At 44.1% G+C, this 24403-nt stretch overlaps 1 protein-coding gene across 2 annotated transcripts in view; it reads right to left on the bottom strand.

Moving 5' to 3' along the window:
- Positions 1–2797: 2797 nt before the first annotated feature.
- LOC144595863 (neuropilin-2-like) overlaps positions 2798–24403 on the bottom strand; it is a 97024-nt gene continuing 75418 nt past the window's right edge. For both annotated transcript variants that reach the window (XM_078403669.1, XM_078403668.1), the window contains 2 exons: positions 4814–4891; positions 2798–3897 (listed from right to left, as the gene is read on the bottom strand). In XM_078403669.1, coding sequence (XP_078259795.1) covers positions 3590–3897; positions 4814–4891 — 386 coding nt within the window. In that variant the 3' untranslated portion in view covers positions 2798–3589. The remainder of the gene's footprint in view (positions 3898–4813; positions 4892–24403) is intronic.

Raw genomic sequence — 24403 nt, 5'->3', positions numbered from 1 at the left:
AGGCTGGTCCTTGGTTTAATGTCTCCTCACAGAGTCAGTACTTGCAACAGGACGGCATTCCCTCAGTGCCACTGTGGGTTTGGGTTTGTGGGAAATGAGCTTGAATCCTCCATTTGTTACTCGGGAATCAAGAGTAGCAGGATGGGTTCAAGACCAATGCTGAGTTATGGGGAAGCTGCAGTGTGTACATGTAATGAGATGTTCAGGCTGGCAATAACCCAGATTACTACATTTTCACACAACATTTGAGATGAAAAAAAAACACTTCAATGTGCAAATCTTCTCATTTCAACATTTTTATGACGACTTTTTTTTATTGAGGCATTTATCATATGGAAATATCTCTTCAGTAATGCATTCAGCTTGTGGAGTAGCTGTTCCATTACAATGACTTTATTAAGACAGTATTTCAAATCTACAAGGCATACGGTCATTTACGTCATCACGGGAGACTGAGTGATGTGGGTACCTCCAGCATTGATCTCGTCATTGCTGCTCTTTCCCATCAGTTGGCAATGGGAGTTCAGAGAAGACCAGCTAAATGCAAATCCCTTGTCAGGGACAAATCTCCTCTCCTGCAGGGCAGGCACAGCTTTGACGATCCACCCAATAATGCAGGCAAGTGCCACCACCCTAATTCACCCTCCTTCTGTCCACCGTTCAATGGACTGCCGGGAAGGCACTGAATGCCCAGTCACGTGGAACTAGAGACATCACCTCAAACAATCCTACGCAAGCACGCTCACTGATATACACACAAGCATCAGTGTACGCACATATATATGTATGCGGACTTCACACACTGAAGTGCACACACCGATGCACGCACACTCTGTCACACACACGCAGTCACGCAAACGGGCTTGCACACACACACTCACATAGGCGCATATTTACATCTGCGCACATTTGCATGCGCACGCATGCACATGAACACATATGCATGCACATCACCTATGTACATGCACATGCATGGACTCACACGTGCGCACACATACACACACACATACACACACACACACAATATTGGCAGCACAGCTACAATTTACATATGGTCTACAATCCAGCTTGAATGTAAAATGGCATCATAAAAAATACACACATACAGTGGCACACAAGAAATGGTAGAAATACGTAGCACTTACAGCACAAGAACAGTCAATGTGGCCCTACAGGTCTGCGACATTGTTTAATGTTTCTATAGAGCACCCACTTTGCTTCATCTCATCCAATCAACACATCCCTATCCCTTCATCCCTCCTGTACATCTAAAATTTCCTTAAAGACATTTGAACTTTGCGTTTCAGCTTCTCGCTGTCGGAGGATTGAACGCATACTCAGCATTTCCCGCTTGTTAAGCAGCGAGATGCCAATCCACTACTGCATTTTACACAGCCTTTTGCCTCTGATGAGTTTACACAGAGCAGGCCACAAGGTTTGGTGAGGTTCAGTGAATCAGGGCCAGGAGACCATGGGTGAGAATTAGCACCATATTGTCTGCACCGTCGGATGTGGTGTGATGGCTGTGTTCATGAGTAATGGACAGTAGATGTGAAATGGCCATTTCAGGTATAAACTGTGCACTATGGATATGTAAGAGATATAACACTGTACACAGTCTCATAAACAAGGATGTGCAAGATATACATGATATAATACACAGTATAGTCCAGGGAAAGTGTTGTGAACAAACTGGATCTTTACATGCCCTTACTGCGGCAATAAATCTTTGAATTGAGTGGGGAAAGATGATATATTAGCCGTATGTGTCTGGGGACCTGTCTTCCAGTCTCCTTCCCGCTGTTAGGAGAAATGAAAACTTTACGAGTCCAACCCACAAGAGTTTGGCTCTCCACACGCACTTCTCAATGGGCTGGGCTTATTCATCGGTCCTGGAGTATTTACTGGTAGGCTCTCTATTTGACCAGATATTGTGTCTGAAAGACGTGCTGGAAATATCTCCCTACGACCTGCTACAAAGACTAAGGCAACTGTGCCAGCTTCTTCTCTGGTACCTGCATCAGCTTGACTTGGAAATCCAAGTCCCTGGGTCAATATCCTGGGTCAATACCCTGGACCGTCCAGCCGAGCAGCCTAGTGAGAACATCCACAACACTGGAGTGCAGTAACACAAATGTGAAGATGACTCACCATCAGTTTTTTCAGTGGAAAGTTGGGGCAGGCAATAAATGCGATCAGTATGACTGATACTCCTAGTTCCAGAATATGTACATCAGTGAGAGGCTTGTCTTCCAAACTCATTGACTGGTCTTCTAACGTTGTTACAGATGAAGGTGGTGCCTGGGCCAAAACACCACAGGAGATGCTGGTGTCTGTGACACCAGGGTCTCTTCAGGAAGGGGAGGTTAGAGAGAAGTTGCAGATTTCTGGGAACGATCAGCATTGTACAAAGGAAAGCACAAATATACCATCGACAGTGGGTTGTTGAATCATTTGACACTGAAGCCTATTCAACCAAATATAATCCTGTAGACTCTCATTTGAACCATGACCTTGCAAGACCAATCTTTCAGAAGCCAGCAGTTCTTGCCTGTGAAAGGCCGATTCTACCTTTCTGGGTTGGAGGCCTTTGCCTTGTGATGAATGAGGGTGGCTGGGCCCATTTTGTGAAGAAGGCCTGGTGAAATGTGGCATTCAAATCTGCCTTGAGCCATCTAAACCCTCCAAACTTGCCTCAGATTAAAGCTTCTGTTGTGCGGTTTCCTTTCCACCATATGACTTGCTCCCAAAAAGTAATAGCCCCCACCCCCCTCCCCTCCCACGGCCACCACCCCTCACAAAGCAGACAGAAACACCATCTGGAATGTCAATGCACTGTATATTAAATAATAATAGATAAAATCTTCTGACCAGGCACTGCTTAGACATCAAGGCAGCGCCCAATAAAACACTCTTCTGTCCCGGACAGGAAGAATGTCAAAACTATTTTGCCAAAGCTAATAGATCACACTTGTCTAAAGGCACTCTGCATATAGTCCACAATTTATTTTAAGCTGCTTAAATGGTTGAGGTTGCTTGACACCAACGAACCATGAAGTTGCAGGCAATGGTGTACATTCCGGCCTATCGGGTCTCAATGGTAAACTTGAGGTGATAGCCGACTTGAATTCTCTTCCAGTTAGGGCCCCCACCAAAGCTTTGCAGGCATCAGCCATTGGGTCGGAAAGTTGAAGGGCGAAAGCAAAGCACGAGAAAGCTACATGGCACACCAGGCCAACTTTGCGGCTGGTTTGAAAGAAATGATGCTTCCCTTTGCAGCACAGAGCAGAATTAACCTCTGTTAACAACCAATGTCTAGTTGGCCCCCACTCTTACGTCACCCCAAAGGTCACAGTCAAGGCAGTAACGATGGCTCATATCCGTGGGAAAATAGTCAAGTTAAGGCTCTTTAGTGCTGACCAAGTGTTAATTAAATAGACCCCTCAATCAACAGGGGGAAATGTGACTTGTTCTGAGCACGTCAGAATATAAATGGTTACGATTCAAAGGCAGTTCTTCACTCACTGCACCTTTGTGTTCGTTGGTTCCAAGTTATTAATAACAACAAGGCCTTCTGCTGTGAGGTGGATCAAGCCTCTGAGCAGCACTTCTGCTGGTTCATCTTCACTTTATGCTTGATCCCGTCGTACAGTTCAAAGTTGTAATTCTCCAGGGTGGTTGAACTCCGGCTGGAGAGGCCAGCGTAGGAGCAGGTGCAGTACAGCAAGAGCCCGGCACAGACCGCTCCCAGGAGGACCCCCACAGAGCTCATGACGATGATCGTGACCAGGATTGGGTCCAGGGAATAGAGCCAGTTCTTGTCTCGTCCTGACGTTGGCGTGACCGACATCCCATTGGAGGGCAACATCGTGCTCGCGTCTCCTTCAAGCCCCATATCTATGAAGCAGCAAAAGTAACCGTTACGTTTTTATATAAACAATAGAAGGAATAGAGTCATAAATATAGGGAGCTAGAGTACTGTGTCTAATCCTTCCAATTCACTATCATCATTACCGATTCAAATTCAGTATCTTCTTCCTGGTTTCTCCCCACATCCCTTGATCTCTTTAGCCATTAGAATTATATCCAATGCCTTTTTGAATCCATTTGATATTTTGTCATTAGATATCTTCTGTAAAAAGGAAATTCCACAAATTCACCATTCTATGGTGAAGATGTTTCTCATTCGAGTTCCGTATCCTCAGGCTGTGATCCCCTTCCTCTGGGTTTCATCTCCATCCCACATCTGGTCAGTCCAATCCCATCAGAGTTTTATAGGTTTTAGTGAGAATCCCACTCATTCCAGTTAGCACAATTGTCCTAATCTCTCTCCATACATCAGCCCTGCCATGCCAGGCATCAGTCCATTGGGCCTTTCCTACAATATCTGCATTGCAAGAGCTTCCTTCATCAGATAAGAGGACCAATGCTCAAGGGCATTGCATGATTGCAGCAAGATATCACTGCTCCAGTGTTTAATTCCTACTACAACAAAGGTTCACATGGCATTTTCCTTCAAATCCCTTGAGCCTTGCCTACAATTCAATAGGATCAGTGACACATTCCTCATCCAACTCCATATCCATTGATTCCCTTTGCATTTAGAAATCCATGAAACCCACTCTTTAGTATACTCAGTGACTGAATCTCCTGGGCCACCTTCACTCTGACCAAACTTTGCATGTTATGGATGCAGACAAGTGACTGAGCTGGTCTACCTATCACAGTTTCTCTTTTAAAATCTTTTGCTAGTCTACAGAAGTGGATTGTATTGACCACCAGTTGGAAGTGCAGGGTCTCAAGGTGAGTTTACCTTTCCTGTAAATGTTGAAGTCAGCTTCCCCATTGGGTTCAAACCGGGTCCCTTCATCCACGGATATCATTTCTTTTGCTATAACACAAAGAGGGAAGTGGAATATTACGTAAGGGTCAGGCTAGGTCATGGAAACATCTCCATCTGAGGTAATATCCAGAATGGCACTCAATTCAGAACAATTTAATAGGAACGGAGGATTTTGAAAAACTGAGAGGTTTCACCGACCAACATCTTCAACATAAATAAAATGAAAAAAGCTGCTTACACTCATTGTGTTAGAACCATGATCTTAATGCATCTTAATTAATCATAATCTTCATTGAATCCATTAAACATCCCTCACCCGTTAAGCAGATTATAGTTTTATTCCACCCATTCACTTTGATTCCACATCTCTCTCTATAGAGAGGACTTGCCTCATAATTCGCAATCTTAAGCCCTGGAATCCTCAGTGTTACTCCTTTTATCATAATTTTCCAGTGTTATGTCCTTAAAGGTGGTGGATTGGTTGTAGATGTGCTGTTGAAATGCCAGAACATACTCTGATCACAAGCAAATGTACTTGATAATAATTCCAAGGAGATGGGTGATGGTGGCTTCCGATCGACAGAATCTTTCACTGTTTCATCAATATTTCCACACCTTTCCCTATCCATCTTCAGGCTTTGCTAATGGGCCTTTTTTCCTCCAATAATCCACGTTCTCCATCCATTGTTTTTTAATCCATTTGATTAGTTGGCCTCAATCTTCTGGAGACTTAATCCCCACAACAATAAACATTTGGCCTCAGATGTAGTGGTTTCATTGGCTAATGGGGTAAACTGTTTTTATTTGTTGATTAGAATGGATACAGGTCTCTCTATCTGATCAGTGTTCTGTATCTTACAGCTACCTTCTTTAGTAACTGCCATGAACTGCAAAACACACTACAAATTTTGGATATTGAGATATACGTTGAATCTGTTAGAAGAGGTGAGTGTTGGCGTGGGCTCTTGAGAAGATGGACCCAAGCAATCATCAATTTACTGCATTTTAAACATACATACGCAAGCTCGAGGTGACATGACTTCACTGTGTCCTAAATCAGATTAACGATCAATTTTTTTGCTCAATCCATTCACCCCTCCCAAAAGCTATGTGGATTGCTTAGCTGCAGCTTCAAACAATGTGATCTTCTAGTCTGGAGTCTCAGTAATATCAGTCTGAAGAAGGGTCTCAACCCGAAACGTCACCCATTCCTTCTCTCCTGAGATGCTGCCTGACCTGCTGAGTTACTCCAGCATTTTGTGAATAAATACCTTCGATTTGTACCAGCATCTGTAGTTATTTTCTTACACTCATCGGAAGATAAAATCAGTCTCAGGGTCTCATTCTCCATTGGATAAAGAAATTGGAAATTACATTTTCAGGCTGTGCATTGAAGTGAACATGAGCATGAATGTGAAGGACACAGGATTCTCCAGAAAGAAAAAGTTGAAGGAAAGTGGGAATAAGTAATCTTGCTAAACTTCATCTGGCATACCGAGCCCAGCCCTGAGTGAGACAGTTTAGGAAGAATATTAACGCCTTGGAAAGGGTGTGGGAAAAATATCACAGGAGGTTCTAGGAATGCAAGGCTTTCATCACATGAGAAGATTTGGATGAATGAGGCTTATTCTCCAGCAGAGAAGGGCATGGAGAAATTTAATTATAGTGGCCTACTGTGATTGAAAAAGTAGGAATTGTTCCCAGGGTAGGAGCATTGTGGAGGCCCAGTCTGCTGGAGATACTGCAATTTGGATCAACAAACTATCTGCTGGAGAGTGTGTCTTCTCTCTTCACTTTCAGCAGAGTGGTTGAATCCTGACGCTGGGTTGATACAGGGTGATTGATTCACTGATGCAGGGTTTCGACCTGAAATGCTGGTAATTCCCTTCCCCTTACAGATGCTGCAATCCTCCAACAGTAAATGGAAACACCGATGCTGGAATATTGACCAAAACACTAAGTGTTGGGGAAACTCAAGGGGTCAGGCAGCATCTGGGGAGGAAATGTAGAGGTGATGTTTTGGGTTGGGACCCTTCTTCAGGCTCCAGACTGAAGGGCCAAATCTATCTATTCCCATCACAGATGCTGCTTGACTCGTTGAGTTACTCCAGCAATTTGTGAATTCCTCCAGAAGATTGTTTTTGTAGGAAACCAGATGAAACAGTTCAAGCAAAAGAAAAGGCTACCCATATATTTTCTGGTTAAATAACACAAAATACAAACATAATCTTGTCCAGTTACTTAATGAGAATGCAGAATAGTACAGCTGTTATGCCAAGTTGAGTCATAATGATTGAAACAGGAGGCCCCCTCAGGCTCAGTCGGGCCAACTATTAGTGAGCAGTTCTAGGAATTAGGGACAATTATGAGCCAGCAGTGAATTTGGCAGAAAACAGCGATCTCTTGGCTAGCAGGACATGAAGACTTCCTATTCATGAGATGTCACTCCAGGTGGATTATGTTTCTATGTTGCTCAATTGGGTTGAGGAACAATATTTCTGGAAGGGCGTGACAACCCAAACCTTATATGGGCACAATAATAAGTGCTTGGTTTACCAAAATATTGTCGACTGAGGTCTGGATCTCTGTGAGTTTGGATACTCTTTTCCTGAGCTGAGATTTTCTGGGATGGACGAATGTATGGAATTATAGATGGTGTGATTCACGACTTTAATACAAGGCAACTGTGGGCACTGGAAATCCATAGATGGCTGAAATAAGATGGCATGAACACAACGAAGAGTCGGAATCACCAACCAAGCAACTGAGTTTGATCAGTGCACATATACTTGACCCAACTTTCAGCAGCCTTTCTTGTCCAGAGGGATCTGGACAAAGTTTGCTCCCCAGGCCCGTAAGAGATATTAGACGGCACATCATTTGTATTAAAAAATAGCATCTTTATTCCATTCCACACAGTACATCTCCAGGGCAGCCAACTTACATTCAAAAACACAAGGAAACAGAGCAGCCCCGCCTGCAGTGTGAGTACATCATGAGGCACAGGCACTAAACACACCATCTCACTGTAACATTCACATTCACAAGCACTTAACAGTCCCAACCGCAGGAGCCTAAAGTAACAAGGACACATGGAAGTGGGGGGGGGGGGGGGGGGGGGGGGGGGGGAGGGGGTCGGGAAGTGGTGGTGCGGGGAGGGTAAGATGTATGCAGCATTGGGAGATGGTGGGGAAGAGTCGGCATGCTGACCGCACACTGGTTGTGAAGGTCTGGGAGCAAAGTCGGAATCGCAAATAACCAAGAACCACATTAAAAGAGGCACAGTGCATCCCAGTTTATGTAAGGCTCCCACTCCAAGCCCCCCACCTCCTTGGGACAAGGCTTTACACATGCAGCTTTGTGAGGATTGCATGGCATTACTTCACCAGGGAGCAGAAGAGTTCTGCCCTGTTGCCTCCGTCCACATCTCCTAACCAACACCCCCACTGCAACACATCATCATCACACTGTTGCTGGTAAGAGTTTGCTGTTAACAAACTGGCTGCTGGATTCCAATAACATTACTTCTGAGAAAGTATTTCATTAGCTAGAAAGTCCTTTTGAGACATTGTGGAAGCTACATTATAAATGCAAGCTTTTCTTTTACTTATGGCCTTTATGTCGTCTCTTGGTTGCATGGGAAACACTCGAGTACCCACACAACTTCTGTCTTCCTCAGTAATTGGCGGGAATCCTCCCGAAGGAGCTGCACTGGCACGGAGGCAAGACCCCACGTGTGTTTCTCAGCCCACCCCATTATGTGCAAGGCTACCATCAGGGGTCAGAGCGGTGAACGAGGGGAGTGTAGCACGTTTGTTAATCAGGGGTAACTAGCATAAGCAAATTCAGAGTACTTAATTGGGTTATTGGCAGGACCGGTAACAAATATTTATCTAGAGGTATCAGATGTGGAGTCTTCGCACGTCAGGCAGCATTAGCTCAGGGACCTAGCAGAGGAGTCACATTAAATACTTTCCACCTTAAGTAACAGGCTAGAAGGCTTTAGATCATTAAATGTCATCAAAACACACACTGTTACATATAAGGATGTTACTAGTGACAATTATCAATTTCAAATGGACACAACTTTTAAGATGAAAAATATTTTGCACAACAATTTCCTATCAGAAGATTATGGTGGACTCCTGTTATAGAGCATTATATTCTCACAGAGAAAGGCTCATTAGTTGATGCCAGGAATGATCCAAAATAACACAGTGGAAAGGGGTTAGGCCATTTAGTCCTTCAAGCCTGTTCCACTATTCAATCAGACGTCACTGACCTCTGCTTACCCTAGTTACACACCTCCTTCACTTCAGGAGAAATCTAACAAACTCGCTTTTGAAAGCATCAATTAAACTCAACAGCTTCATGGAGAGATAAGGCATAGAAATAAAAACTTTTAAACCCTTTGGCTCACTGAGTCCACACTGACCACCAGTTACCCATTTACGTTAATCCTGTTTTATGCTCCACATGTTCTCATCAACGATCCCACCCGCCCCATGGATACAGCCTACTCAACCTCTCCCTATAGCTCAGACCTTACCAGTCCTGACAAAATCCTTGTAAATCTTTTCAGTACCCTTTCCAGCTTGATAACATCTTTCCTATACAACGGTGCCCAGCACGGTAGCTCAGCAGTAGAGTTGCTGCTTTACAGCGAATGCAGCGCCGGAGACTCAGGTTCGATCCTGACTACGGGTGCTGTACTGTAAGGAGTTTGTACGTTCTCCCCATGACCTGCGTGGGTTTTCTCCGAAATCTTCGGTTTCCTCCCACACTCCAAAGACTTACGGGTATATAGGTTAATTTGACTGGGTAAAATGTAAAAAATTGTCCCTAGTGTGTGTAGGATAGTGTTAATGTGCGGGGATCGCTGGGCGGCGCGGACTTGGTGGGCCAAAAAGGCCTGTTTCCGCGCTGTATATATATGATATGATATGATGAACTGACCTACACGCCAGAGGCAATGTGCCCAGAACTCACCTACACGCCAGAGGCAATGTGCAATGTGAGAGAGATATGGAGGAAACCCATGTAGTCACAGAAAGAAGATGCAGTATCTGAGCCTAGGACTGAACCCAGGTCTCTGGTGCTGTGAGGCAACGGCTGTACCAGCTGCATCACTCTACCAAATGGCTTCTGGAAGAGGGTGGGGAGGAGGAGGTGGTGGGAAGGGAGATCCAATCTTTCACCTTAGCTGTGTAACCTGAGGTTCCTCACATGATCTTTATGTGACCTAGCCTCTAATTTTGAGGTTGTGTCCCTTGTTCTGACTTACCCCACCATGGTAAATAGCTTCTATTTACCCATAATCTCTGGACCCGAGGGAAAACAAGACTGGCCATTGTGATCAGCTCTTGGTCATCTCCCACCCGCTCCCTCCACCCCATTCTCGAGGGAAGTGACAGTGCAACGTGAGAATTGAGTGTAAGGTTAAGAGTCCAAAAATTACTGTTTTGACAAGTGCTTTGCACATTCTTACAACATTCTTCCACATTTTCCTTTAAACAGAAGTTAACTAAACGGATTTAAAGCTGAGTTAAAAAAAAGGAGGTGGGATTTTGCATAAATGTGTTAAACATCATCCGCAGGGAATGTCAAGAGTAAATTCCAGGCAACTGTAAATGATCGAACAGCTCTTCTGTTGGAATTAGGGGTCGCAGAATTAATGAGAGCGTCAGCTCTCCTGTGGTGATTTAATCAGCTCTCTTTCTCCATCCTAATATAAGCCCCTTTCAGATCGAATGCTGCAGTCTGACATTTGAATCCAAAGCTTTAATTAACTCTGCTCTGCTATTCCTGCATAAAACCTGCTGTTTAAAAGAAAAATCATGTTGCACAATTCCATCTATCTAGTTCCATGCCAGCTGTGGTCCAATTCAGCCGTACATAACAGGCACTTGCCATCTCATTCCCAATCCACTTGGTGGACACTGTGGCGGTGCCCGGGCATTAGGCCACTCCTTGGGTCATCCCCCTTGGCACTGAGTGGACAGGGCTGGGGAGGGGTCTGGAGCTAAGGGGTTTGCCTGAAGGGGCTAGTTAACTTGTGCGGAAAACTGAAGAGAGTGGATGTTCTGATGCTACATTAAAATTACTGTTAATCCTTACCTGGCGTCTTGCCTGATTCCTGCTGCGTCCAGACCCACTACAACACTATATATAAGGCCAAAAGGTGCCCACTCTGGGATCTGCCACATGGTCAGTGTTGGAGGATCGGTGGTGCTGCCCTTCAGTTGACGGTGTTGCAGTTAAATTGCTGGACCAGCAACCAGAGTTCTAGACTACTGAATCAGAGATGGGTTCAAATCTCACCATGGCAGCCATGGACACAATATAATTACACCAATCTGAGAATAAAGCTAATCATAATGCTGACCATGAAATTACTGGATTGATATAAAAACCCATGCATTTCACTGATGAGAAAGGAAATCTGTCTCCTTCCCTGGTCTGTCCTACGTGGAACTGCAGGCACACTGATGTGGGGTACTCTTAACTGCTTCCTCAGTTCAGGGGGAATTAAAGATGGGCAATAAATTGTAGCATTTCCAGCAATGATCAACTTGCACTTTACCCTGTCCAAAACTGTTACAACTGTTTCGTTTCGTTGGGTTGCTGCTGTCTAAATTACTTAAATTATTGCATCGTATGGGAGGCGCATTCCCAATCTCGTTGTACCCCTGGGTACAATGACAATAAAGATATATTGTATTGTATTGTATTGTATGTCCACCCTATTCAATAAATAAATCTAGAAAATACTTTCTCCTGTTCTTGGCGAGACTTGTTAAGACCAGGTGAAGAAGAGCAGCATGTTCATGTTCATCAACCTGTGTACGTTCATCAGCTAACACAGCAATGCCAAAAAAGCTATAGCGTCAGTGTGTGGATAGGTTATACATGGTGTACATGAAGAAGCAGAACAGCTTCATCCCCACTGCTATCCAACTCCTGAACTTCAGAGAATTCAAAAGGTTTCTGACCCAAAATATCGCCTATTTCTTGTCTCCAGAGATGCTGCCTGACCCGCTGAGTTACTCCAGCATTTTGTGTCTATCTGTCCATCCTGAACCAATTACCTCGTTCACACCCTGTTCATGGAGGCTGTGACCTTCTCGTATTCTTAACTCTATACCTCATTCTGTAATTCCATTACTGTAGTTTAATATTCTTTTGCACCAGTGAGATTTTACATTACACCTTTCTGCTGCTTTGTTCTTATCATTGTATTTATTGTTGTATTAATGTATGTTTGCTGTTTACTCTGTGAACTTCAGATGAACAGGGAATTTTGTTGCATCTGGTGTATGTCAATAAACTAATCTGAGATATGGGATGTCCTGAGATAACAGAAGGCACCAAATTAAAGCAAACTTTTCCCTTCCATCCGTTACCCACTTCACTGGCTTCATGTAAGAGCACAGGCCCACCCCACCTCCAGCCTGTATAATCAACCAGAAGAATATGTAAGACACGAGCTTAGAGACATCTGGGCAGTCATTAACTCCCTAAGTGTTCACTCACACCCCTCTAAATCCAATAAAGTTAAAATGACTTTGAGGTCCCTTATCTCCTAAACCATTGCATGTGACTGTGCATAATTGGTTGGTGCCACTAAAAATCACCTTGTGATCCTGTGTTAAGGTGTGTTGCTCAGGCATATTTTCCACCATTCCCTGTGTTTTCCCAACAACCTTTCACTACACCAAATACCAAGGAAAAGCATAGCCAGAAGTAGCTGAACATATTTCCATTCAATTATATCTTTATGACATAGAAGGAGGTATTTTGGCCCATTGAGACTCTAGGATCTTGCACAAGCCATTTCCCACCAGTTTACCTTATTCTTCCCAACATTCCCATCAACTCCCACATAGTCCATCACTCACCTACACATTGGAGCAGTTTGCAATGGCCAAATAACCTACCAACACTCATGTCTTTGAGATGTGGATGGAAACGGGAGGACCCACATGGGAAACCCACAAGGTCACTGGCAGAACATGCAAACTCCATGCAGAAAGCATCCGAGGTCAAGAATGAACCCAGGTCTCTGGAGCTGTGAGGGAACAGCTCTACCATCTGTGCCACCAAACCCTTTTGATGTCGGTTTGAAATATTAGAAAACTCTCAAGCTAAATTTCAAGCTTTATCTTGACCACAGCAGCAGCTTAGAAATGCCAGCAGTCAAGTCTGACTAGCAGAGATGGGACATGGTTTTACTGCTGAAAAGAGTTACGAGAAGGGAACCTGTAACTTGATGTAGGGGTTTAAGCCGAATTGTCTACAATTCCCCCCCCCCCCCCCCCCCCCCCCACAGATGCTGGTGGACCCGCTAAGGTCCTCTAGCAGATTTTTGTTGCTGAAACTTCCAATTTACTTCAGCCTAGATGTTCCAAGTAAACCATTCAGCCATGACCCTCATCCTTCTGCACAAGAAAGAAAGATGTAGGAAATGGTGGTTGGACAACATTCTGACTGGGGACCCCCAGGATTGGCTCTTAGCATGGAGGATGATTCCATAAGGCAAGTTTGGTGGACAGTTGGCAATTGCTGGTTATGTATGAGATAACAAAGTGAAAAATAGAAAGGCATTTACTCTGAACATTAAGTGTCCCAATTGCAAGAAGCATTCTGCTGGAGGAACTCTGTGGATCAAGCAGCATCTGTGGGGGCAAAGGAATAGTCAACGTTTCGGGACAAAGTCATTATATGGCGACTGAGAGGGAAAATGCCAGTCTAAAATGGAGATGGAGAGTGGTGAGACAGGAACCAGAGGGGATTGATACACTCAGGAGTAGTGAAGGATGACAGGCAGATGGGGCCTTGTAAAGGAGGGGGTTGGGTGTAATTGGGAGACAAAAGCAGGTGGATGATGGACGATGACAAAAAAAGTAGGAAGACTCATTTCCCCTTTTCTCTGTCTGTCTCCATCTATCATTTATCTGCCTCTGTCTCCCAACTCCACCTCTCCCCAACCACTACCTGCCTTGACCTACCCAAAATCCATCAGTCCTCCCCTATCCATTAATCACATCTGGCTCCTGCCTCACTCCCTTCCCCTCTCACCTCTTTAAACCAACTATCTCTTCTCTCCATTCACAGTCCTCATGCATGGTTTCAACCTGAAATATTGACCTCCAGCAGGTTGTTTATTGCTCCAGATTCCCGCATCTGCAATCGCCTGTGTTTGCACTTTTCCAAAAGAATGCAATAGCAGAGATATTTACAGGTATTCTGTATCTTAGAGTAGAATCTATTTGGAAAGATAGGTACCAAATTTTAAGTAATTTGTCAGTGTAAAGCTGGCTTACTCATTCTGTCTATAAGCACCAAATCATTTTCAATTTTTAAGCATTTGGATGTTTCAAGTGCTTTCCCATTGTTTGAACGTTGATCCCTTAAAGCACTCCCCCATCCCACGCTGAGATCACCTTTGCACTGTAAACTAATTGATGGAGGTTGATTGCTCCACTGGTGAATGACTGTTATCTTTCTCAACAACCACCATGAACATTTGTAAGGGTGTATTTTTTTCCACTGTGCATGTACCGCATGTCCCAGAATGTCAATGGGGTGCAATTAAGAAATCTTCTCTGTTGTACAAACGTGGCCTGGGATTCTGGCAAAAGTGGAAATATTGTGTGATGTAAATCTCTTTAGGTTTTGTTGGAACAGATCATGTTGAATTCCCCACTGCAGCTGAGCCATTCCCCAATGGAGTGTTCTGACATTCCACGAGCACTATGTCATCTGGGCTATGACATCATCACTGTGACATCATAGAACAGGGGCAATGTCATAAAATGGGACACTGTCCCTGTGAACTAAAACTGGCCTTGTGTGCATTAATTTGAGTGAATGTTTAAATTCCAAGAGACTTGATATACCATGCAAATGCATGGGCCAGTGCAGGCAAACACAGCAGCAATCCCTCTCACAAGCAGTCACGACTGTTTAAACACAGATTCGATTTTAAATCTCTTAATGGAGAATCAAACACAATATCTATCTCTTAAAGCAAGGATGCCCAAAATGCACCGTGACTTCTGATTTGCCTGAATTGCAGCATGCAGCACTAATTTAGTGAATTAAACATGCATCAGGATCAGTTGCAAGGGAAATGCACTCAACAAAAAGTAAAATAGGTCAGGGCATTAGAAGATGAAACGTCTTATATTCCTATAGTATCTGACTCATCCTCAGAACATCCCAAATCACTTTACAGTCATATTATATTGTTTTATAATATAGCCATGGCCAAAATATAGGAACTCGGTGCATCGCAGGATGCCATCTCGGTGAGATGAAACACTGGTTCAGAACTGTTGAAGGGCTGCATGTTGGTCAGGACATTGAGAAGAACCGAAAATTCTGATGGTAGATGTTCCACACCCCTCCAAGACAGCAGACACTGGTTTAGTGTTAACATTTCACTGAATAAAGTCATTGTACTGACAACGCAGCACTTCCTCAGCACTTCCACACCTGGAAACATCAGTACATTGTACTCTGCAGTCTCACAGGGCCAGGATCAAACCCACAACCTCCTGACTCAGAAGTAAAGAATGCCACTGTGCAGCCACAGCTATCAGGTGGGTGAGGTTGAATTTGCAGAAATATCTCCCTTATCTAATGCTGATGATTATGTGGCAATCACATGATGAGTTAAAGTGTGGAGAATATGAATAAATGTGACATTTGGATTAAGACCGCTTTAGAAAGCACATTTGAGAGTGAAGGATCATCCACTTACTGTGAGTAGTGATTGATTGCCAGGCAGAATCATTAATGGCCTTTTATCAATGGATGGCAATGTCACACTGCTCGCTGCAGACTCTAATTACAGCCAAAATGCAGAGCTGCAAGCGTTTTAAATTCTTTGCTTTTTCTTCTCCCCTGGAGTATATGATTACCATTAGCACAGAGCAAACTCCTCTTCTGGTTAATCGCTGGCAAAATCCTGTTTCAATCAAATCTTTCCCAAGACCATCTTCACGTTGACATTTATTTCTCGTCAAAACTGGCAGTCAGAGTGACATCATCATCTGGTGACAAAAGGCTGGGGAACTGTATGGCCAAGGAACTAAATGGGTGAAATGGGTGCACTTAGCAAGCGGAGAAAATAACTAGCTGTGCCTGTATGCATCTGTATGTGTTCTGTCTGCCTACAGGTGCATTTATGTCTGTGTGTGTCTGTGATATAATGTGTTGGTTTGTGTGTCAATGGATGCATGTCTACTTATATGTGCATGCATCTGTGTGTCTGTCAGTGATGCCTGTGTGTGTGCATGTGTACAGATATATGATAGTGCAACTGTATGTATTGGTGTATGCACACACATGTTTATCTTTCTGGGTGTGAGTATTGTTCTGTCTCTTGTGCGTATTGTGGTGTGAATCTCACTAATGCAGAATTCACCCTATTGTGATTTCAGCATTATACCTGGGTTAGCCACACTTATCATGGACTCAGGTTTCCCTTGCTCTAGCTGAAATCTAACTTGCCCGGGAACATAATAATGAGACCATTCAGCCCTTTTAGCCTGTCCCACCCGATCCTTCATTAACTCGCCTCAGTTCCATGTTGCTTGATTTCCTCACCTATTAAAAATCTATGAGGATGCAGATACTATAACCCGGAACCAAAAAACAAAGCAGTTTGTTGCCAATACAAATCGGCCTTTTGAAATGTTCAACTGATTGAAGAATTGTGGGGAGAAGAGTCACAGGTTTCACTCATATTTTAACAGGTTATCCTCCTGAACAGCCCTCAACAGCATGGCTTTAATTTCTCCCTCACCCCTCCCAACTCTTGTCTCTGACTTCTTCATTAGAACAAATAGTTTATTGGTTTCTGATGCTATCAACCTTTAGATTCCTTGATTAGATCATTTCTACATTCACAAATCCGAGGGATAGGATCCAGTAGCATTTAAATCGACAAGGAGTGATTTGGGACAGTCAGCATGGAATCGTGAGTGGGAAGTCGTGCCTCACTAATGCGTTTTGAGTTTATTGAAGAGGTAACCAAAGGATTGATGAGGGCTGGGTGGTAGCCAGGATCTATATCGGCTTTAGCAAGGCCTTTGATGAGGTCCCACGTGGTAAGCTAGGCAGAAAGGACGAGAGTTAACTAATTGGATACACAATTGGCTTCATGATAAAAAGCAGAGGGTGATGGTGGAAGGTTGTTTTTCAAACGGATGCCTTTGATCAGTACTAGGCATATTGTTGTTCATCATTTAATTAAATGATTTGGACAAGGATGTAGAAAGTATGGTCAATATGTTTACAGATGACACTTAAATAGGTATCGTGGACAGTGGAGAAGGTGATCAAAAATTACAGTGGGATCTTGATCAGCTAGGTAAGTGGGCTGAGTATTGGCAAATGGCATTCAATTCAGATGTGCAAGGCATTGCATTAGGGAAGGGGTTTTATAGTGAATGCTAGACCCCTGGGGAATGTTGTAGAGCAAATGAACCTAGGAATACAAGTATAGACCCCCATGATAGTAGCGTCACAGATATTAAGGGAGATGAAGAAGGGATTTGACATGCTGACCTTCATCAGTACAGGAGTTGCGGTTGTACAAGACGTTGGTAAGGCCGCACTTGGGAGCATTATGTCCAGTCTTGGTTACCTTGCTATAGGAATGACATCTTTAAGCTGGAAAGAGTGCGAAGAAGTTATACAAAAATGTTGCCAGGACTCATGAGCCTGAGTTGTAGGGAGAGGTTGGGCAGGCTCGGACTTTATTCCTTGGAGCTTAGGAGACTGAGGGATGAACGAGTTGGAACCTGTTTTCACGCTGCATTACGCCATGACTCTATACTGTTGCAAATAAATTTAAAATCTATTCAACCTGTCCTTAGAGATTAACCCTTCAGTTCTGGCACCAGTCTAATGAATCGTTGCTGCAATCGCTCCAAATTCCCTCTACCCTTATTCCAACCCAGAGCCAGAACTAGACACGACTCCAGAATAGGTTTTACCAGAGCTCTGTACAACTGCAGAATACCTTCCACCCCACCCTCCGTTACACATTTAAATCTGTCGCATTTCCTGCACTAGTGCCTGCTGGGGGGGTTTGAGGAAGAACATCAGTTTGTTGATTGGCGTACAGATCATCCCCAGGTTACAGACACCAGACTTACAGACAGCCTGTACAAATGATCGAGCATTTGGGAGACCAGAGGGATGCAGGGCATGGATTTGCTGGCTGCTGTAGGGCTGAGGGCATTTTCTACCAGGGGGAATTGGAACATTTCTATGTGCTTTCTCCCCTCACACTGAGCTGCAAAAATCAGGGCCTGGGCTGAGCTGAGAAGAGCTGAGAGGCTGAGCAGACACGTCCGCTCACTCACTGAGTCTACTCCTGCGCCTGCTTGCCCTCCCATCCCAGCTTAGGGCAGCACTGAGTTGCAACCTTACAGCACCAGAGACCCGGGTTCGATCCTGACTACAGGTGCTGTCTGTGCAGAGTTTGCACATTCTCCCTGTGACTGTTTGTATTTTCTGGGGTTCTTTGGTTTCCTCTCACACTCCAAAGACATACAGGTTTGTAAATTAATTGGCCTCTAAATTGTAAATTGTCCCTAGTGTAAGAATAGTGGTAGTGTATGGGGTGATCGCTGATCGGCGAGGACTCAGTAGGCTGAATGGCCCGTTTACACGCTGTATCTGTAAAGTCTAAAGTTGTTTCTGTGTTCCTCTCTCACACAGTTTTATTTAATTTCCGCCAACCAAGTGTTTGGATTATGAACGGTTCTCAGGACTGGGAACCCATCCTACCCGAGGCGAGGGGCTGCTAGTACAGTGCTGCATGCAGTGCACACTGCAGACAATGGATTGGCCTAACGGGAATAACTCATTCCCCTTTCCAAACAGTGTGAGGAGACTGCGGGGAGTTCCCCAGCCCACCTGGGCTGCACTCAAACAATCTCTCACAGGTGACAGATCTGTCTGCTGGCCTGACCTGTCATATTTTTCTGATGTGAAGGAGTTAAATAAATAGCTTTCATGAATTTGTCAAACTCCGGACTCTTGCAAATGCTTAGTTCCCTTTTGCATGGCAGCTGTGGGAATATTGGGGAATTTTCTTCCCCACCTCTTTGACCAAGTTCTCATCAAACTGTCAAAGCATCTGGTCGTCAAGGTTTCTTTGATAATACTCCTGCGTAACTCTTAACATTTTTCCCTGTCAAAGGCACAGTGTAAGTGAATGTTTCTGAACACATGGAGCCAGCAGTTAATGTGCATCACTAACTGCCCCTGAGGAAGATGCTGTTTCTGACAGGAATTCAGACAAAAATATCTGCAGGGAACGAGTAACACTGAGACATGGTAATTATAATCTGGTTTGTTGCTGGTGTTAGATTGGAGGTCAAATTGGATTGGCACTGTGGCACAACTGGTGGAGCTGCTGCCTCCCAGGGTCAGAGACCTGGGATCAATCCTGATCTCAGGTACGATCTGTGTGTAGCTTACATGTTCACCCCTCACTTGTCTGGGTTTCATCCAGGGGTTCCAGTTCTCCCTTTTGTCCCAAAGATGTGCAGGATGGTAGGCTAACTGCCTGTTGTTAACTGGGCCTAGTATATGGATGAGTAATTGAATCTGGGAAGTTGGGGAGAATAAAATGAGATCAGTGTAAATGGGTGGATGATTGTCAGTGCGGACATGGTGGACTGAAGGACCTGTTTACATTGTGTATGACTTCATGAACAAGGCTTTTATAGCGTTCTGCTTCACACTGATGCACAAAAAGCTGCCAGAATTTTAGGAAGGTCGATGGATACCCCATGACTCAACTTTGGCAAATAAATCCAGTGGTAGGACAGGCATGGCCGATGAGGGAATGGGCTTTCTTGTTTCGACTGGGGAAGCCTGTGTTGTTCTCCTGAGCGTCTGGGTGAAAATATACCCGATGGAGTATAATTTGCCGAAGTGTGAGGGGGTGCACTTGAGTAAGAGGAATCAAAAGGTAAGAGGAATCAAATGGAGAGGGACTGCAGATGAGTGAAGAACAGAGGCATCCAAATGTTTAAGTTTAAAGTTTAAATTTAAGAGACACATTGGGGAAACAGGCCCTTTGGCACACCAAGTCCACGCCGACCAACGATCTCCATACACTAGCACTATCCTACACACTAAGGATGATTTACAATTTTTCCCAAAGCCAATTAATCTACAAACTTGTCCATCTTTGGAATGTGGGAGGAAACCGGAGGACCCAAGGAAAACCCATGGGGAGAATGTCCAAACTCAGTACAGTCAGTGCCCGTAGTCAGGATTGAACCTGGGTCTCTGGTGTTGTAAGGCAACAACTCTACCACTGCGCCACCGTGCCACCCTCTAGCATGTTCTAATGCATGAATCACAAGGTCCAACCAGTAGCAGAGAAGTCAGACTGCATTTCAGCCTTTACTTTGAAAGGGTTGTAAGATTAGGGATATTTTGTTGCGGTAATACAGGGAGATGGCAAAGTCACACTTGGAATATTGCGCATAATTTTAGTCCTCAATCTTTAAAAAGGATATAGTGGCATTGGAGGCAATCCAAGGGAGATTCCCCAAGTTTGGTCAATTCCTGAGATGTGAGGGTTATCCTATGAAGAGAGGCTAGACAGTTTGGGTCTATATTTTTTGGAGTTAATTTTAAAAAATGAAGATTTACCTTATTCACACGTTTAAGATCTCAAGGACGATGAATTGGGTGGATATTGAAATGTTTCCACTAGTATACGAGTCATCGACAAAGAGATTTGGTTACAAAATAAGAGACTGGTCATTTAAAACTGATAAGTATAGACATTTCTTCTCTCGGAATCCTCTCTGGAATTCTCTGCCCCTGAGAGTGGTGGAGGCAAGGTGGAGATAGACATTTATTTGAAAGATCGAGGTTATGGGGAACTGGCACAGAGGAAGAGTTGAGCCCAGCATAGGTTAGTTATGATCACATTGAATGGTAGGGCAGGCTTGTGGGACCTGGTTTCTTAGTCCTGCCCCTGTTTTCTTGCATTTTTGTGTTTCCTGTTGTTGGAGCAATGAAGGTTGGATGGAGATTTAGATAAAGTTATACTTTGATCAAACTGGTTTAAATGGAGGGAGGGAAGCTGCTCCCATTAGAAAATGGTTCGCGGATCAGCACACACAAATTTACAGCCTGATATGACGGATATGAGGCGGGTGGAGCTGTGAAGGAAAGATATTTCTGTAGTCTGTGCTATAGAATTCAATTTTAAGATTCCTGAGGCCTACAATTGTTTTACTGCCCTACATTTGGAACTGGGTTTTTTAATCCGATGAAACCATGATATCATATTATAGGTGGACTTCAGAAGCTCCTACAAAAGCTTACACTGGAAGCTGCATTCGAGTCAAGTCTGAAGAAGGGTCCCAACCCAAGACATCACTCATCTATGTTCTCGCGGGATGCTGCCTGACCCACTGAATTATTCCAGCACTTTGCGCCTTTTTTTGTAAACCAGCATCTGTAATTCCTTGCTTCTGCAAGCTGTCTTCCTTCCTATTCCGAGTTTGTTCTGGAAGGCAGGGGTACTTCAGGCAGATTTGTTCCTTTGCCTTCTCATCCTGATTACGTCTTTCAAAGACGTGTCTTTCAAAACAATCAAGCACAAGAGTGATCTCCGTTCAAACATCTAAAGCATTCTTTTAAACATTCGCAGCAATTAAATGTGAATTACTATCCCCTCCATGCAAAACCCAAGTCAGATCATCATATTAATCATACTTCCTGGCTGGAGACTGGAATTTGTCCAACCCCTGCCAGCCACAAGCTTGAGGTTTTCTATTTTCCTCCAGCAAAGGTACCATTCAGCCCATCGGGCCTGTGCGCTCTCATCAGTCCCATTCCCTTACTTATTTCCCTGACACCCAGTCTCTCTCTCATGCAAACCAACTACACACTGATTCTCCCACCAGCCCCCTACACAAGGGGAAATTCACAGCAACCAATTAACCTAGCAAAACGCCTTTGGGAAGTGGGAGGAAGCCCGAGTACAGGGGAAATCCACGCAGAGACAGGGAGGACATGCAAACTCCACATGGACAACACCTGGGGTAAGAACATTTGTGTCTTATGCTTTATCTACCAGCAGCCCTCAGTTTATAGACACATTTGATAATATCTTCAACGGATAGGCTGGGATTGTTCGTTCTGGGGCATAAGAGGCTGAGACTAAAATTAGAGGACAAAGATTTAAGCTGCGAAGGGAAATATTTAAAGGAGATCTGAGGGGCACATTTTTCACGCAGAAGGGGATGGATATATGAAATGAGATGCCAAAGGAGGTGTTAGAGGCAGGTACATTTACAGCGTTTAAAGACATTTGGACAGGTACTTGGATAGGAAATGTTTAAAGGGATATGGACCAAATACAGGAAAGATGGGCATCTTGAAGAGCCTATCTCCATGCCTTATGACTATTATCTCAGTGTTCCATTACCAAATTGTAAGGCAGGTTACCTCAATTGTTTGAAGAACCAAAGTTGCAATTGTGCAGCAGGAGGTTGGACAATGAACACATTTGTCTAGTCTGAATTCAACAATAAGCAGCACAGATCAAGACAAACTCTTCAGTTCCTTTAAACATGAGGATCTTCAGAGGCTAAGTTGTCCAGGTATTAATGGGAGATGAACAAGTCAAAAGACATCATTCCCACAGTGGGAGAGAGAATAATCAGAACCAGAGTGAAGTTAGAAAACAATTGGATGCACAAAGATGTATGCAAGTTTGCACAACATATTTTTGTCATTCATGGGTGTTAAAGGATACAAGGCTTTGATCAGATATGAACAGGCCTTTAGTACCCATGTCCCAATCTGTATCATATCCCACACTCCCTGAATAAGTATCGTGAATTGCTTTGGAGTGTAGGTAAAACCAATCTCATGAAAACCAACAGGATGCCTGACTAATTACCCAGCTATGATGGTGTTAGATGAAGGGATGGAGGGAACAAAAGAGCACAACAGATAAAACAGTTTTATCTATTCCAAATGTTAGAAAGTTAGAAGAGGTAGTTTATAAAGGCTTGTGAAAAATTAAGACAGATAGAGATAATGAATATCGACAATCATGGAACCCAGCATGTATTGCCTAGAATTACCCCGCATTAAAGCAACCACTTTGCCCCATTGTCATTAAATAAAAATGCAGCTTGTCCCTGCAACAAAAATGACCTCAGTGGGAACTGTGATGCAATTCCTCGCTTTCTTAAAAAATACTTTTTCATAGATTATGATGGCTGGTTCTTTTCCACCCAAGATTACAGAGGTATCAGCAAGTCTTCACAAAGCCACTCCTTCCAACACTGAAGGGTTGTCCTTCCAGTCTGCCTTGCACGCTACTTGTGGAGATCTTGCATAACCAGTTCTCTCAGAAGAAAGGGAAAATGTACACGATATATGAGATCGTCACTTTCTTTCTTTTCTATTTATAATCCACAAGCGCGATGTAGAGTAGAGAGAGAAAAAAGTAGCGGTGTTCCCATGGCGATTGCAGTGGAGAGTGCAAGTAGAGCTGGCAATATGATTAACCTTTCTCGGTTTGTTTTTGTTTTTAATTTTAATGGGTACTCCTAGCAGTGTGTTCTCTCAGTTTGAACTGTAATCTTCCTTTCCCACTTTTATAGTGAGCCCCGGCTCCACACCTGTAACACAGCCGTTGGGGAAATGGACGTTTACCGAGTGAAGGCTCTTCTTGGCTGCAAATCCGTAGCGTTGGCGGTACAGCACCATGCTCAGAGAGACACAGAGCAGCACTATCAGAGCACCTCCTCCTGCCATAATGTAATACCAGAAATTGGGCATGGGTTGTGCTGACACGGACTCCACTGTGGGTTCACTCCCCGCAGGGCTCCCCCCTGGTGGAGAGACACAAAATAGCACTGGGACCAATCTCATTGACTGACAAGAGCATGCTCAGCGGGCCCGGTGCATCATGGGAGTATGCCGTCACAATTTACGGCATCCCTGCCGAGGTGGAAGGGGAAGGATGGAGGTTTGGAATTAAGTTTCCACTCTTTGGTGGCCACCTGACTCTGAATGCAGCAGGTCGCCCTTGCATGGGTCGCGAGGTGCTACCCAGCTCATCTGATCGCTCAAAATGGCAGGGCTTCATGGTGATGGCGGTAGTGGGCCTGGGAACCTCCCAGAATCCACCGTAACCACAGCAGGCAGTGAGGCCGAGCAATACCCCATGATGCACAATGGCTTCACTTCTGTTGTTTCTGCGCAATGTGGTCAATGACATTATAAAAGCACATCCTCAAGCACAGCAGCAAACACTAAAGCAATCAGAAAACAATCTAGGAGATTACATTTACCATTGTAGGCCAATCAATCAGAGCCTAAAGTACAGAAACAACACTATGCTGCACACAGTGAGTGTACAAACACTTGGTGTACCTTGCTGAATTTCCTCCCTCTGCTATTTTTCAGAGGGAGCTAACCATTCAAAAAAAATATATATATTAACTGAGATGGAGCAAGGAGGAAAATTTCAGACAAATTCATCAAGTG

The sequence above is a fragment of the Rhinoraja longicauda genome, chromosome 8 (assembly GCF_053455715.1).
Source record: "Rhinoraja longicauda isolate Sanriku21f chromosome 8, sRhiLon1.1, whole genome shotgun sequence".
NCBI lineage: Eukaryota > Metazoa > Chordata > Chondrichthyes > Rajiformes > Arhynchobatidae > Rhinoraja > Rhinoraja longicauda.
This window is presented reverse-complemented; position numbering and strand designations above follow the sequence as displayed.